Here is a 12,932-nt window from a genome sequence, read left to right on the forward strand (position 1 = left end):
TCTTCCTTTCTTTAAAATTTATTTTATTTTATGTATGTGTCGTGTGTGTGTGTGTGTGTGTGTGTGTGTGTGATACATGTATGCAGACATACTCGAAGGCCAGAAGAATTGAATACCCTGGAGCTGGAGTTACAGGAGGTTGTGCCCCACCTGACATGGGTGCTGCAAACCAGAGTCGAGTCCTCAGGAAGATCACTGTACACACAGAATCACTAAGCCATCTCTCTGACCTAAATCATTCTCTTTTTTTTTTTACTTGACTTCTATGGTGCCATGCCATCTTCATTGGCCCCCACCTCCCACTTCCTGCTCAGTTTCCTCAGGAGTCTCTTGTACCTCTGTTCAGACTGTAAGTCTTGATGTGTCTGTCCAGTATTCTATCCTGAGACTTTAACACTGTTATCAATGAATATTTTAATTTTAGAATATTCCATTTAGTCCTAATAGCTTAAAAATCTATCACAGACTGCTCCTTCCCAAATTTGCCTCTCTAGAACTATAGAGGACAGAGACACAATCATTCAAAAATGTCATAGAAGAGGGAAAATGTTCTCACAAGTCTCAAGAACTCCATACACTGAATACTATTTTCTGTGACCAGCTAATGCATAAAATAGCAGTAGGCCCGGGCAGTGGTGGCACACACCTTTAATCCCAGCACTTGGTAGGCAGAGGCAGGCGGATCTCTGTGAGTTCGAGGCCGGGCTGGTCCGACAGCCTCCAAAACAATACAGAGAAACCCTGTCTCGTAAAACCAAAAAAAAAAAAAGAAAATAGCAGTACCAGCATAAATGTTTCTTTACTTAGTAAATCTTCTCTGTTTGTGCTTTCTTGATGTAAAAATACAGTAAAGAAGGATAGTGTTGCAACACTGGAATGTAATGGAAGCTCAGGAGGCAGTAATGCTGAGGAACATACACTGTGCAGGACCAGCTCAAGAAGTTTCAGAGGGCAGCAGCATTGAAATCTGGGCCAGGGACCATTCTTCTTTTATTTCAGCAAAGAATAGGACTACTTTCAGCCTTTTTCCTAAGAATTTACCTGAGACTAAATTGAGAAGAATGGACTAATTTCCTTGGCAAAGTGGTTCTCTAGACAGCCTAAATTCTGTTGTGTGGTCATTAAATATCAATTTATGTAGGCCTACAATGAAAAAGGAGCAAGTAGAACAAAAAAGAAATATAAAATGTATAATTAGAAGTAGAAAAAAAGAAAAAGAAAAAAATAATAGCAGGAAATGTAATGTTAGAGCCAAGGCTTGCGCTGAAAAGAGATAAAGAGCTCAAGGAGAGGCCTGGTATGTGTTGAGACAAAGGGAGGGTTGCCCTTGGTGCAAAATCTCTCCCAACTAAGCTTCCAGAATGTGGAAAGAAAAGGCCTAAGAAATCTTCTGTTCCTAAAAAGCAGAAAGCAAACAAAACTCAAAGCTGCTACAAATGTGATCCTCAAAGTTGTCATGATTCACCCCAAGTTGGCAGACGAATATGGCAGTATCCTCTATATGATTCTGTATTTAGAATCATGAAGGATACATAAGTAAATGGATTATGGGATCTTCCTCCATGGTTAAGCATAGCTTCTGAGGCCAGGCAAGTGGCAGGGGAAGTTCCTACATAGAGGTCTGGAGAGGCCATTGTGAGAAGCTGTGTAAGTGAAGCCTGGATTGTGTTGGAAATCCCAAAATGTTGATTATGCCAGAGCCATGAGACATTTGCCAAGGTAAAGAGGGAACAGAACCATTCCAGGAAAGTGTATGTTGTAGGCAACAAAGCCAGAAGGGTAGAACCATCTGTATCCTCTGACATCAGGCTTAAAGCTACAAGATTTTGAGTTTGTCCTGCTGGTTTTGTATCTTCTATGCTATCATACACTGGAAAAAATGTAATTTGCTTTCTTGTTTTTACAAAGGGTTACTATTAAGAGATTGTCTTGAGTCTCAGAAGAGGCTTTTGAACTTTGAACTTTTAAACAGTGTTGAAACTGAAAGACGATGGAAAATTTTCAAGTTGGGCTAAATGTATTTTGCATTATAGAACGGCCAAAAGCCTTTGGGAGTCAGGGAATAGAATGTGGAGATTTAAATGAGAATGACTCCCATAGACTCCTATTTATGAATACCCAATCCCCAGTTGGTGGAACTATTTAGGAAGGATTAGGAGGTGTGGTCTTGTTGAGGGATGTGTTACTGGGGATAAGCTGTGAGGCTTCATAAACCCACACTATTTCCAGTTAGTTTTCTTTGCCTACTGTTTATAGATCAAGATGTAAGCTCTCAAGTGTTCCTGCCATCATGCCTTTACCATTATGGGTTTTAACCCTCTGAAATGGTAAGCCCAGTTAGAAACTTCCCTTTATAAATTGCTTTTGTTGTGTTGTTTTCTTGAAGCATTAGAAGAGTGACTAAGACAGATTGTGACATAAATGTCCCATTTAAACCTGAGCACTCCACAGTGGCTTACTCTAGACACATTGATAGATTGCAGGTCTCTGTACTAACCAGCATCTACTGCAAAAAGAGGCTTCTCTGGTAAGGGATGACATTTTAGAAGTATTTTTGAAATAGGTTAGAGGTTATCTAGAGCTGGAAGATGAGAATATGGACTGATATCTATATGACATGAGAGATCTTTGTGGGGATTATAAAAGCATCCTACAGCCTGATTATGATAGTAGTGATACAAGTCTAAATTTTACTGGAAATCATTGAACTGTACAATTAAAACTGATGAATGCAGAAAACTCATACCCCAGGAAAACAGAAGTTTCTTGACAACTCCTTTCCTTGCTTTCTTAGGCTTTGTATGTATCAAATCTATGTGGGAACCCAACTGTTTCTTCTCCCAGCTCCTTTGATAAAAGCAATTCTCAGAGAAATATTAGCTTCAATCTAACAGCCTCTGACACTGCTACAGCTGAGGAACTGTCCCCGTCTTAAAAGCAATGGAGGGTTCTGACATCAGATATGGCTGGCAAAGGTGCCCAATTCACTTAGATGGTTGCTGAGAAAGCCTGAAGATGTTATCAAGACCAAAGACCTTTAAGTAATAGCTGCATTGTGTACAGGGTTGTGCTTCCCTGAGCAAGTGTGTTTGAAGTTCTGGGATTCAGGACCTGGGTGGAAGAGGAAAATGGGAAGGGAGTGGTCCGAAATAAGATGTCAAATTCTTCAAATTAAAGTTATTCTCAACCATTCCAGAAAACATCCTTTAAAAAAAATCTCAATAAACTTCAAAATGCCAGCATCATACAGAGATCATGCTATGGTCACATGACTACTAAATTAAAAGTCAATAGCAATAAAGCTTAGAAAACTCCCCATTTCCATAGAGTAAGCACACTAGTAAACAATACCTGAGCTAAAGAAAGGACTACTTGGGACAATAGGAGACAGCTTCATTGAGTGGGGACTGCAGTTAAAGAAAGCATGAAAATGATCAGCTAAGCTTACACCACAAGATGCCAGGAAAGGAAGATATTAAGTCCAAATCAATAAGTGAAAGCAAATAATAAAAATAAAAGAAACAAAGGAAACAAGGGAGTAGACAAAATAGAGAAAAATCAAGTCTGTTTTTTGCACTCTATGAACACAGCTTAATTTTAATTTTGATTGTTATTTCAACGTATACCAAGAACCAAAAGTAGCTTAGAAGAAAAAAATATTGTCAGAATGTGGGAATAAAATGAGAATTTAATATGCATCAAATCAGAAGGTAGGCATCTCTACAGTAGACTGTTGTATAAAAAGGCAGGGAAGAGTTTTGTGGGCTGGCAAACATGTTCAGTGTCTTTGTGTATGTGTGGTATCCACATGAGGATTGACTGACCCAAACAATCAGTCTGGCCATTTTGATGTGTGATCACATCTATCTGTGTTAAAGGTAGAAAGCCCTAAGTAGCATATGGCAGGGTACTGGAGTACCTCTGAGCTGTGGCCTTCAGAAGTACCCCTACTATCTTCAATTCAAACTAGGACAAGCCTCCATGACGAGAACCAGTGTGGCACAAGGGTACAATCTCTCTTGTGACATTAGTCACATAAGAAGGTGGCTGCTACTAATTCACCTCCTTTAATGGGAGCCCACAGGTCTTGGGACAGAGATTTTGGAATCTATGTGAATTACTTAATGACCAAAAGTTCCTAACATATGCAAGCAAGGATGGACATTTCTGGTCACACTCAGAACTAGAGACAAAAGGAAATCTGCCAAGGTTGACACTCCTTTAGGGGACCTGCTTACTGCATGGGACAAATCCCGGCACTGCATCTGGGGATTTATGTATTTATTCCAGTTTAAGTTGCCATCCTGAACTCCAGGCCATTGTATGAACTGTTGGTTGTTTTACTAACAGAAAACCCAGCTGGGAATTTCTCTGCAATGGAAAACTGGTTTCCTTGGTTCTCAGAGTTATTGAAGCAGAGACACAGCACATCCCCACAGCATTAAGTGAGATTTTTCATCTGTATTTTCTTGTGGGTTTTTTTTCTGTTTGAATAGAACAGGCTCCAACTCCAAGGCTACACTGTCCTTGAAGCTGTCATTGATCTTCGCAGGCAGCCTTACTGACTAACTACTCCAGACTCACACACTCCTTTGTTTCCTATAATCTAAACAGAGTAGTCACTGTACCTGTACTTTCTAATAAAGTTTATTAGCTTATAACTATTTGTATGACTTTACTTCTTAATAAAGCACATTAAACAACATAGTCTCAGTAAATGCTTACTGGGTTACATTATAGACATTCATGAAATGAATTCAAATTCTGGTTTTAAAAAAAAACCTTCATATAATTACCCTTAGGTTCAACTTAGTGATTGGTTGCCTACAGTAATTCTAGTTATTTTTGTTTTGTTTTTCGAGACAGGGTCTCACTATGCAGCTCTGTCTATCCAGGAGCTCACCATGAAGACTGCCTAGTCTGAGAGTGCTGGAATGAAGGACATGCACCACCTTGCCCCTCGTTTTCTTTAAGTTTTAGTATTTTATGTCTACTGGTCCTTCATGTGTCATCAATAATCCTGTAAGAAGTGTGCATGTCCAAACAAAATAAAGTCTTTATCACAATATAGCCTTGAAACTAACTGTTCTTCCTGTGTTAAGAATAAAGGACATGATATTTATTAGTCAATTGGGAGGAAGGATCACAGAAAAGAATAAATAATGACCCCAAAGTTGTCATGAGTCAAGGTATGATAAATCAAGTGACCAGAGCATAAAACACAGGTCCAGAGGATTGAGGCCACCGTCATCCTGATCCTTTCATTCACTTTTTAACAGTCCAGCAGGTTGGAACACTACAATTACTTTTGTTCCTTGGTGTTGGTGAGGACATAGAGTGTTTGCAAAAATCGGATAGAGTGAATCCGAGGGATTACTGGAAAACTGTTTTCATTGGGGCCTCTTTTTCCAGCCCTTCCTAGGGTCACCTGCATCATACCCAACCCCACTTCGATCTCCTTCCTGTGTTGACCATGCCTGGGTGGAGCTGCCTGGTGACAGGAGCAGGAGGGTTTCTGGGCCAGAGGATCATCCGCATGTTGGTGCAGGAGAAAGAGCTGCAAGAGGTCAGAGCCCTGGACAAAGTCTTCAGACCAGAAACCAGGGAGGAATTCTGTAGTAAGTAAAGCCAGAGGCTCTGTCTGTGTGACCTCTGTGAATGCTGACTGTGTTACGATAAAGCTGAGAGGAACCTTGGCATATTCCATGTTGGCCAAGGGTGACCCAGGAAGAGGGATAAACATGCCAGGCAGACAGAGCTTCTTTTTTTAAAATAAATTTCTATGTAAATTAGAAACAATATTATTTTACATATCAATCCCAGTTCCCTCCCCTCCTTCCATGACCCCACCAACCTCCCATCCCATCCCCCATCCACTCCTCAGGGAGGGTGAGGTCTTTCATGGGGGAATCTTCAAAGTCTGTCATATCATTTGGGACAGGGCCTAGGCCCTCCCCTGTGTATCTAGGCTAAGAGAGTATCTCTCCATGGGGAATGGGCTCCCAAAGCCCATTTGCACACTAGGGAGAAATACTGGTTCCACTGCCAGTGTCCCAAAGAGTATGCATGTTTCGTTGCATATAGGCAAAGACACAAGTTCTGGATTTACCAATGATTAGCAGGTGATTTGAAGCAGGTAATTCATTCTGTTTTTTTTTCTTTTTAATTTAAATCAGAAATGATCTTATTTTATGTATCAATCCCAGTTCCCTCTCCCTCCCATTCTCCCATGCCCCACAAAGACCCCCATCCCATCCCTCTTCTGCTCCATAGAAAAGGTAAGACCTTCTGTGGGGGATCATCAAAGTCTGTCACATCATTTGGGGCAGGACCTAGGCCCTCCCCCATGTGTCTTGGCTGAGAGAGTATTGCTCTATGTGGAATGGGCTCCCAATGGCCATTCATACACTAGGTATAAATGCTGTTCAATTACCAGGGGTCCCACAGACTGCCCAGGCCTCCTAACTGAAATCCACATTCAGGGTTCCTGGTTCCGTCCTATGATGGTTTTCAAGCTGTCAGTCTGGGGTCCATGAGCTCCCCCTTGGTCAGGTGAGGTGTTTCTGTGAGTTTCCCCAGCACGGGGATTACATAATCTGCACACAGGTATAAAGGACCCCTTTAAAAGAAAGACCCCTGTCCACTTAAGCTCCCTTTTCCTCTCTCTTTCCCTCCCTCTTTGTCTCATTCCTGCTGTTGCCCTGGGGCAGACAGGACTTTTCCTGTCTCTCTCTTCTCTTCTGCCCTCTCTCCATCTCTGTGTCTCTTAACCTGCACTATCTCACACACACCCCCACCTCCGTTTCCCTTTCTAATAAAACTTCTCACTATTCTCACTAAGCTCTGTCTGCCTGGCATGTTTGTCCCTCTGCCTGGGTCACCCTCGCATTCCATGGAATTGGCCACTGTTCCCCTCAAGACTGGGCATTGCAGGGCTCCTGTCTAGCAAATATGGAGCACTTGGAGCACAAGGCTTCTCCCATGCTCACACTCACAGGAAGGATCATGAAAGCACAGCATAAAACACACCAGATCACACAGCTGCTGGGAGGCTAAGGTCTGGCTTGTCCCAGATCTAAAGAAGGTGGTCATGACGGCAAGGGATGAACCTCCCCGCCTGTGACCTTCTTCCCACTTGGAAATCTCACGTCTGTTCTCTTTTTAATGTGCTGTTATGGATGTGTAGATGTGCAAAGTTGTATATTTGTCTACTGTTGCACAGAATCAGCAATGTTATGGGGTTGGAGACCTCAGCAGTGAATTGCTGCCTTTCCTACTTGTCCTGGGGCTGGCTGTTCCTTTTCTTGTTTTGTCTTACAGAGAAAAGTCATTTAACATTCTCTCATGGAGTTGGAATTAAAAAGAAAGTAGAATCTGTGACTGAAGGAAAGACAGAGGAAACAGAGGATAGCAGACTGAATCAGACAGAAAGGCACAGGCTAGTATAAAGGGCAGAGGCAGGTGAGGGATAATAGAGACCCCCCCAATTCCTCCAATGACCTTCCCATATTCCTCTCCGTCCTTCATCTTGACAAAGAAAACACTGCAGATGTTGTTGAGGCAGCATGTAATTCTTTGCTGATATTGTTGTCCCCCGGGACAAGGGCAAAATCTGGGTTGAAAGCTCAGATTCACCAGCTGCATTGTCTTCCCATTTTCATGATAACCCCACAGGGAAGTAGAAAAAGAGGCTCAGCCATGAGGACAGTGCCAGGAATTGGTGTAGGTTGCATGTGTCACAATGTTCACTTTGTGGGATAATTTAGCTGATGGTGTGACTACTAGTGTCATCCTGTGGATATCAGAGAAGCTTGAGGATTTATTCACTGATTTATCCACAGTCCTGACTTCATGTCTGCAGTGCAGGTTTCAAAGAGGCTGGCTTGTGTTCAGTGCACAGTTCTGACAGATGTTCAAGCAAACCTGTCATTAGAACCCATTCTAAGTTCTCTCTAAGTGGCTCAATTTTCCTCTTTGTAACTGAGCTAGCTCTTCATTCGTACACAGCCCAGACATAGAAAGCACCAAGACCTATCAGGGCAGGGCTGAATTTTCCATCTTTGGGTTTCCCTCTTCTGGTTCCTCTTCACTAGAACTCTGGAAGATACAAGCTGATTATCCTGTTGCTTACCCATGTTAATCTCATGTTCTCATACCTGTACATGTGCAGCCTGAGACCTCTACTATAGCTTCCCATGTCAGGACTCTGCCTGTTTCTCCTTCAGTCCAAATCCCCATTCTCCCTCAATTAAATCCTAATTCTTCCTCTTTACATTTGACTACCACCACCTCCCTGGTCACTTTAATAACTCTGTTTTCATGTGCAAAGAACGGATGACATCTTACTGACGGGATTCGTTTTCTACAAAGGAAGTGGGTGCTTGCTCCTTCCCTGCAAAAGCTACATTCTGACTGTTGTGCATTCATTGTTCCTTCAGCAGAAAGGCCTCCTCCCCGGGATCTCCTTACCCTGACTGCCCTTGAAGGCTTAGGTAACCGATAGTGTGTCAGAAAGCTTCCCACAGCCTGCTTTGTGTTCCTCAGAGCTGCAGACAAAGACCAAGGTGACAGTGCTGGAGGGTGACATTCTGGATGCCCAGTGCCTGAGGAGAGCCTGCCAGGGCATCTCCGTTGTCATCCACACTGCTGCCGCCATTGACGTCTTTGGTGCCATTCCCAGACAGACCATCATAGATATCAACCTGAAAGGTACAGTAACTCAGGAAGATATGGAGTGAGAGGGGAATGAAAACAGAAGAACACGTTTTGAGAGGAGGGCTACTTTGAAACATCTTCTATGCTTGCTCACCTCTCTCAGCAGAGCCCATAGCTTTTGGTCTCGATATTTCTTTAAATGTTTATTTTATTGTTAGTTTATGACCGAATGCATGCCTGAGCACCATTTGCATGCTGGCTGCCCATGAGGTAAGAAAAGGGCATCAGATCCCCTGGAACTGGAGTTACAGAGGTTGTGAGTTGCCATGTGGGTACTTGGAATAGAACTCAGATCCTCTGGAAGAGCAGCTAGTACTCTTAACCACGTTTTCCATCCCTCCAGCCCCTAGTCTCAACAGTTTCGGTGAGGAAAACAGGATGAGAGGGGAAAGAACATGATCAAGAACCCAGAGACAGTAAGACAATGAAGATTTAAAGTCACACACCTGTTTTTCCAACTGCTAGAAAAGCTGTTCTCCTCCATGCCAGTGCAACTCAACTCCAAATCCTTAATTTCCATCTACACTGTTCCTGTCTGAGGCCAGATCCAGACCTGACAAGTGTTAGCCAGCACAGTCTGTGTTATTTTAGTTCTGTGAGAACCACCCTGCCCATCTAAAGGAAGGTGTCCCCTGAATAGTCCACAGCAAAGCTTCTCCACAGAGGCTGACATGGAAGAATGATCCAGAACTTCCCTGACAATTTTGTTTTCTTAGGAGTCATTATTTCCCATGTCTTTCATGCTAGCTTCTCAGCCCACTGTGAATCGGTCTCCTCTGGAGGACGTAGGTGATTCTCTTTACTTGGTGGGCCTTTCTGTATTATGGCTTTTTAATACAAGTTATGGTGAAATAGATAATTTTTCATGTGATTTCTATGTAATATCCTCACTCTAAACATCAAGGGTCATTCTTGCTATCACCATTACAACCCCTACAAAGTCCTGCTATGTGTTCCTTATGTTGACTTTCATTTTGGGCACTCCAAGAGACATTTACAAAAGAAAAAAATTGATTTAGAATTTCCAGGAACATCTCAAAAGTATCCTGTCTAGTTTCTAATATACCTCCCTGATGTGGCCCAGGCATACCAGAGGTGTCAAAAGCCTCTGGTATTCCTTGATCATCTCTCACCTAGAGCGATTACCTATTATGTTTTCCAGCAACAGGAGAAAAGAAACGACACATACAGTGATTAAGGCAATATTTTGAAAATATTATTACAGATTGAGAAAATGTTGCACAATAATGATCATCCACCCCCCATTAGTAAGTAAAGCCCAAATTTAATTGGTAAATATATTTAACTTAAGGCAATGAAGTTGTTTCTCCAGGAAAGCAAGTTGCAGAGTGCATTTTAATGTTAATAAATGAGTGAATTATAATAATAGCAGCAACTGCTTGCCCAAGACCTTCCTTCCTTCCTCGAGGCAAGATACACCTGCCTCTCCTCCAGGATCTGCAGGTGTGCATTGTGTCTACCGTGTTCTTCCAGTATAGGAATGACCAGCAGTAGACACACATTCCTTTTCAGTTCCCCAACAGGTTCAATAGAAAATAATTAAAAGATGTAAGCAGCAAATCCTCATTCTTAAAGCTATGCTGCCAAAGTGCACAGTAGGAACCTTTCTTCCTCACCAGGATCAAAGGTTACAGACAGAGAAAGAAAGAAAAAAAGATCTGTAAAGGCTGGAAGGTTAGAAACCTTGGCTCCCAGATAGCAGACGTCACCCCTTTCCTTTTTTACTACTCATGTGCCCATGCCCTGGTCCTGCTGATCTGGGAACAGCAAAGAATGCACCAGGGAGCTGGGATTAGACTGGAGACAACAAGAATCTTGTGGACCCCTCGGTCACCTCCTGACACTGACAGTGTGTTGTCTGTGATTAGGTACCCTGAACCTGTTGGAGGCCTGTGTCCAGGCTAGTGTGCCAGCCTTCATCTACACCAGCTCAATTGATGTTGCGGGGCCCAACTCCTACAAGGAAATCGTCCTAAATGGCCATGAGGAACAACAGCATGAAAGCACATGGTCTGATCCATACCCATACAGCAAAAAGATGGCTGAGAAGGCAGTGCTGGCAGCCAATGGGTCCTCCCTGAAAAATGGTGGCACTTTGCATACTTGTGCCTTAAGGCCTATGTACATCTATGGAGAGAAAAGTCCATTAATTTCTGTCACAATAATCAGGGCCGTCAAAAATAGTGGTATTCTGGATGTTACTGGAAAATTCTCCACAGTCAACCCAGTGTATGTGAATAATGCAGCCTGGGCACACATTCTGGCTGCCAGGGGCCTACAAGACCCCAGGAAGTCACCAAACATCCAAGGACAGTTCTACTACATCTCAGATGACACCCCTCACCAAAGCTATGATGATTTAAATTACGTCCTGAGCAAGGACTGGGGCCTCCGCCCTGATTCCAGTTGGAGACCTCCTGTGGCCCTGCTGTACTGGCTTGGCTTCCTGCTGGAATTGGTGAGCTTCCTGCTGCGTCCGGTCTACAACTACCAGCCTCCCTTCAACCGACACTTGGTCACACTCTCAAATACTGTGTTCACCTTCTCCTACAAGAAAGCTCAGCGAGATCTGGGCTATGAGCCCCTTGTCGGCTGGGAGGAAGCCAGGGAGAACACTTCAGAGTGGATCGGGTCACTGGTGGAGCAGCACAAGGGAACACTGAACACAAAGGCTCAGTGATGTGACTGGCGATGGCGGGAACATGACCTGGGTGCTGTCAGGAAATAGTTGTCAGGTTCTCCAGAAGAGACAGAGGCACAACCCAGGTCTTACTGCCTCCCTTTGACACAGAGATCAACTTAGTGTCTTCCTCAAGACACCAGCAGCTGGTCCCTGACCCAGCCACAGGGTTTCTTCCCTCCACACCTGCCCAGTGACACACATGTGGCTGTGCCTCAGCTGCTGTGACCTGTGACAACAGGCTTCAGCAATTGCAATTTCCTGTCACATAGAGTTCAGTATTGGTTTTCTTTGCACTCTCAAGTTCTATATCATATCCTGCCTTTGAGAAAATCCCATTGCTTTATGAAGCTCAACAGAAATAGAAATAAATATTGCAATACCTTATCTGGAAGTAGCATCTTTCTGTTATTTGGCATTGTTATGATCTCCCTTCCATAGCCAGGGTTGGCCCTTCCAAACACAAATGGAACCTAGAACTGACATTTACTCACAGGAAGTATGAATTTGAGATTGGGCTTAACCAAGCAGGTAGACACTAACTACATGATTGACATCAATTACCTCATTTCACACCTCCAAGATAGGAAGCAGGGATTCCCATTTCTATGACATATATGAGATATCTTCCTCTCCACCCCCACTATTGGGTTGATGGAAAGTTCACTTCACCGGAGAGAATGAAGTGAAACGCCTCACCTTCCCACTATACCTTGCAGCCTGCACTTCCCTTTTATAGGGAAAGCAGTCCTGAAGAGCAGACTGCCCTCCTTGGCAGAGCTCCAACTCTATTGGCCTCCTCTCTGCCTACCTATACTTACACACAAGGCTTCCCAGAACCTTGAGGAGTACATGGGAAACTGTGTACTCCTTAACAAATGGCCCTGGAGAGTGGGGGCCAGAAGTAGGAGAAAGTCTCAGCCACTACCTCCAATGTCAGTGTCCTGGAAGATTCTAGAACACACCTAGATATATTTGTGACAGGTATTTTAGTCATTAATAGCCCCAAATTTCTGTCTTAAAATCTATACAATAAAGATAAACCTAAGTTCCTGGAAGGTTAAAAGGAACAAAGCAGATTCAATGAAGCATGTGTTTCTACTCAGCCTAGAATCTGGAAGACAACCCCATCTGGGATTTAATTCCACTCTTTCCATTTTTCATGGTTGCATCTCATTTCTGCAGGGCCTCTGCTGACATTGTGCCTTTTAATTTACTCCCATTTCTCCCCTTATCCTTTTCAATATTCTCTGAGGAGAGGAAGCCAGTCAGGAAAAGTGTAGTAACCCAAATGAGAGCACAGCTATTAACTAACAATTAACCTGGGTGTAGCTGTAGACCAGAAGGTATATAATGTTTGAGAAAGGTCATATCTGATTGCAATACCCTGTCTGGACATTGGCCTGCATGATTGTAGATTTGTGGGATTCCACAATTGTAAGAGGAAGGGAAAATGACCCAAGTAGATGCATTGAAGCCTCCAAAAGCCCATGTGGGAAAGAGCATGATCCTGAGC

General features: G+C 43.2%; 1 protein-coding gene across 1 annotated transcript; it reads left to right on the forward strand.

The window, feature by feature from the left end:
- Nucleotides 1–5,273: 5,273 nt before the first annotated feature.
- On the forward strand, nt 5,274–11,802 carry LOC101842851 (hydroxyacid oxidase 2; the record flags this gene model as incomplete). The annotated part of the gene is given in 4 exon segments (NM_001310567.1): nt 5,274–5,287; nt 5,413–5,618; nt 8,545–8,709; nt 10,605–11,802. Coding segments are annotated over 3 exon segments (1,122 nt in total). The 3' UTR covers nt 11,417–11,802.
- Nucleotides 11,803–12,932: the final 1,130 nt, after the last annotated feature.

Source organism: Mesocricetus auratus, unplaced genomic scaffold (assembly GCF_017639785.1).
Source record: "Mesocricetus auratus isolate SY011 unplaced genomic scaffold, BCM_Maur_2.0 Super-Scaffold_100009, whole genome shotgun sequence".
NCBI classification, from domain to species: Eukaryota; Metazoa; Chordata; class Mammalia; order Rodentia; family Cricetidae; genus Mesocricetus; species Mesocricetus auratus.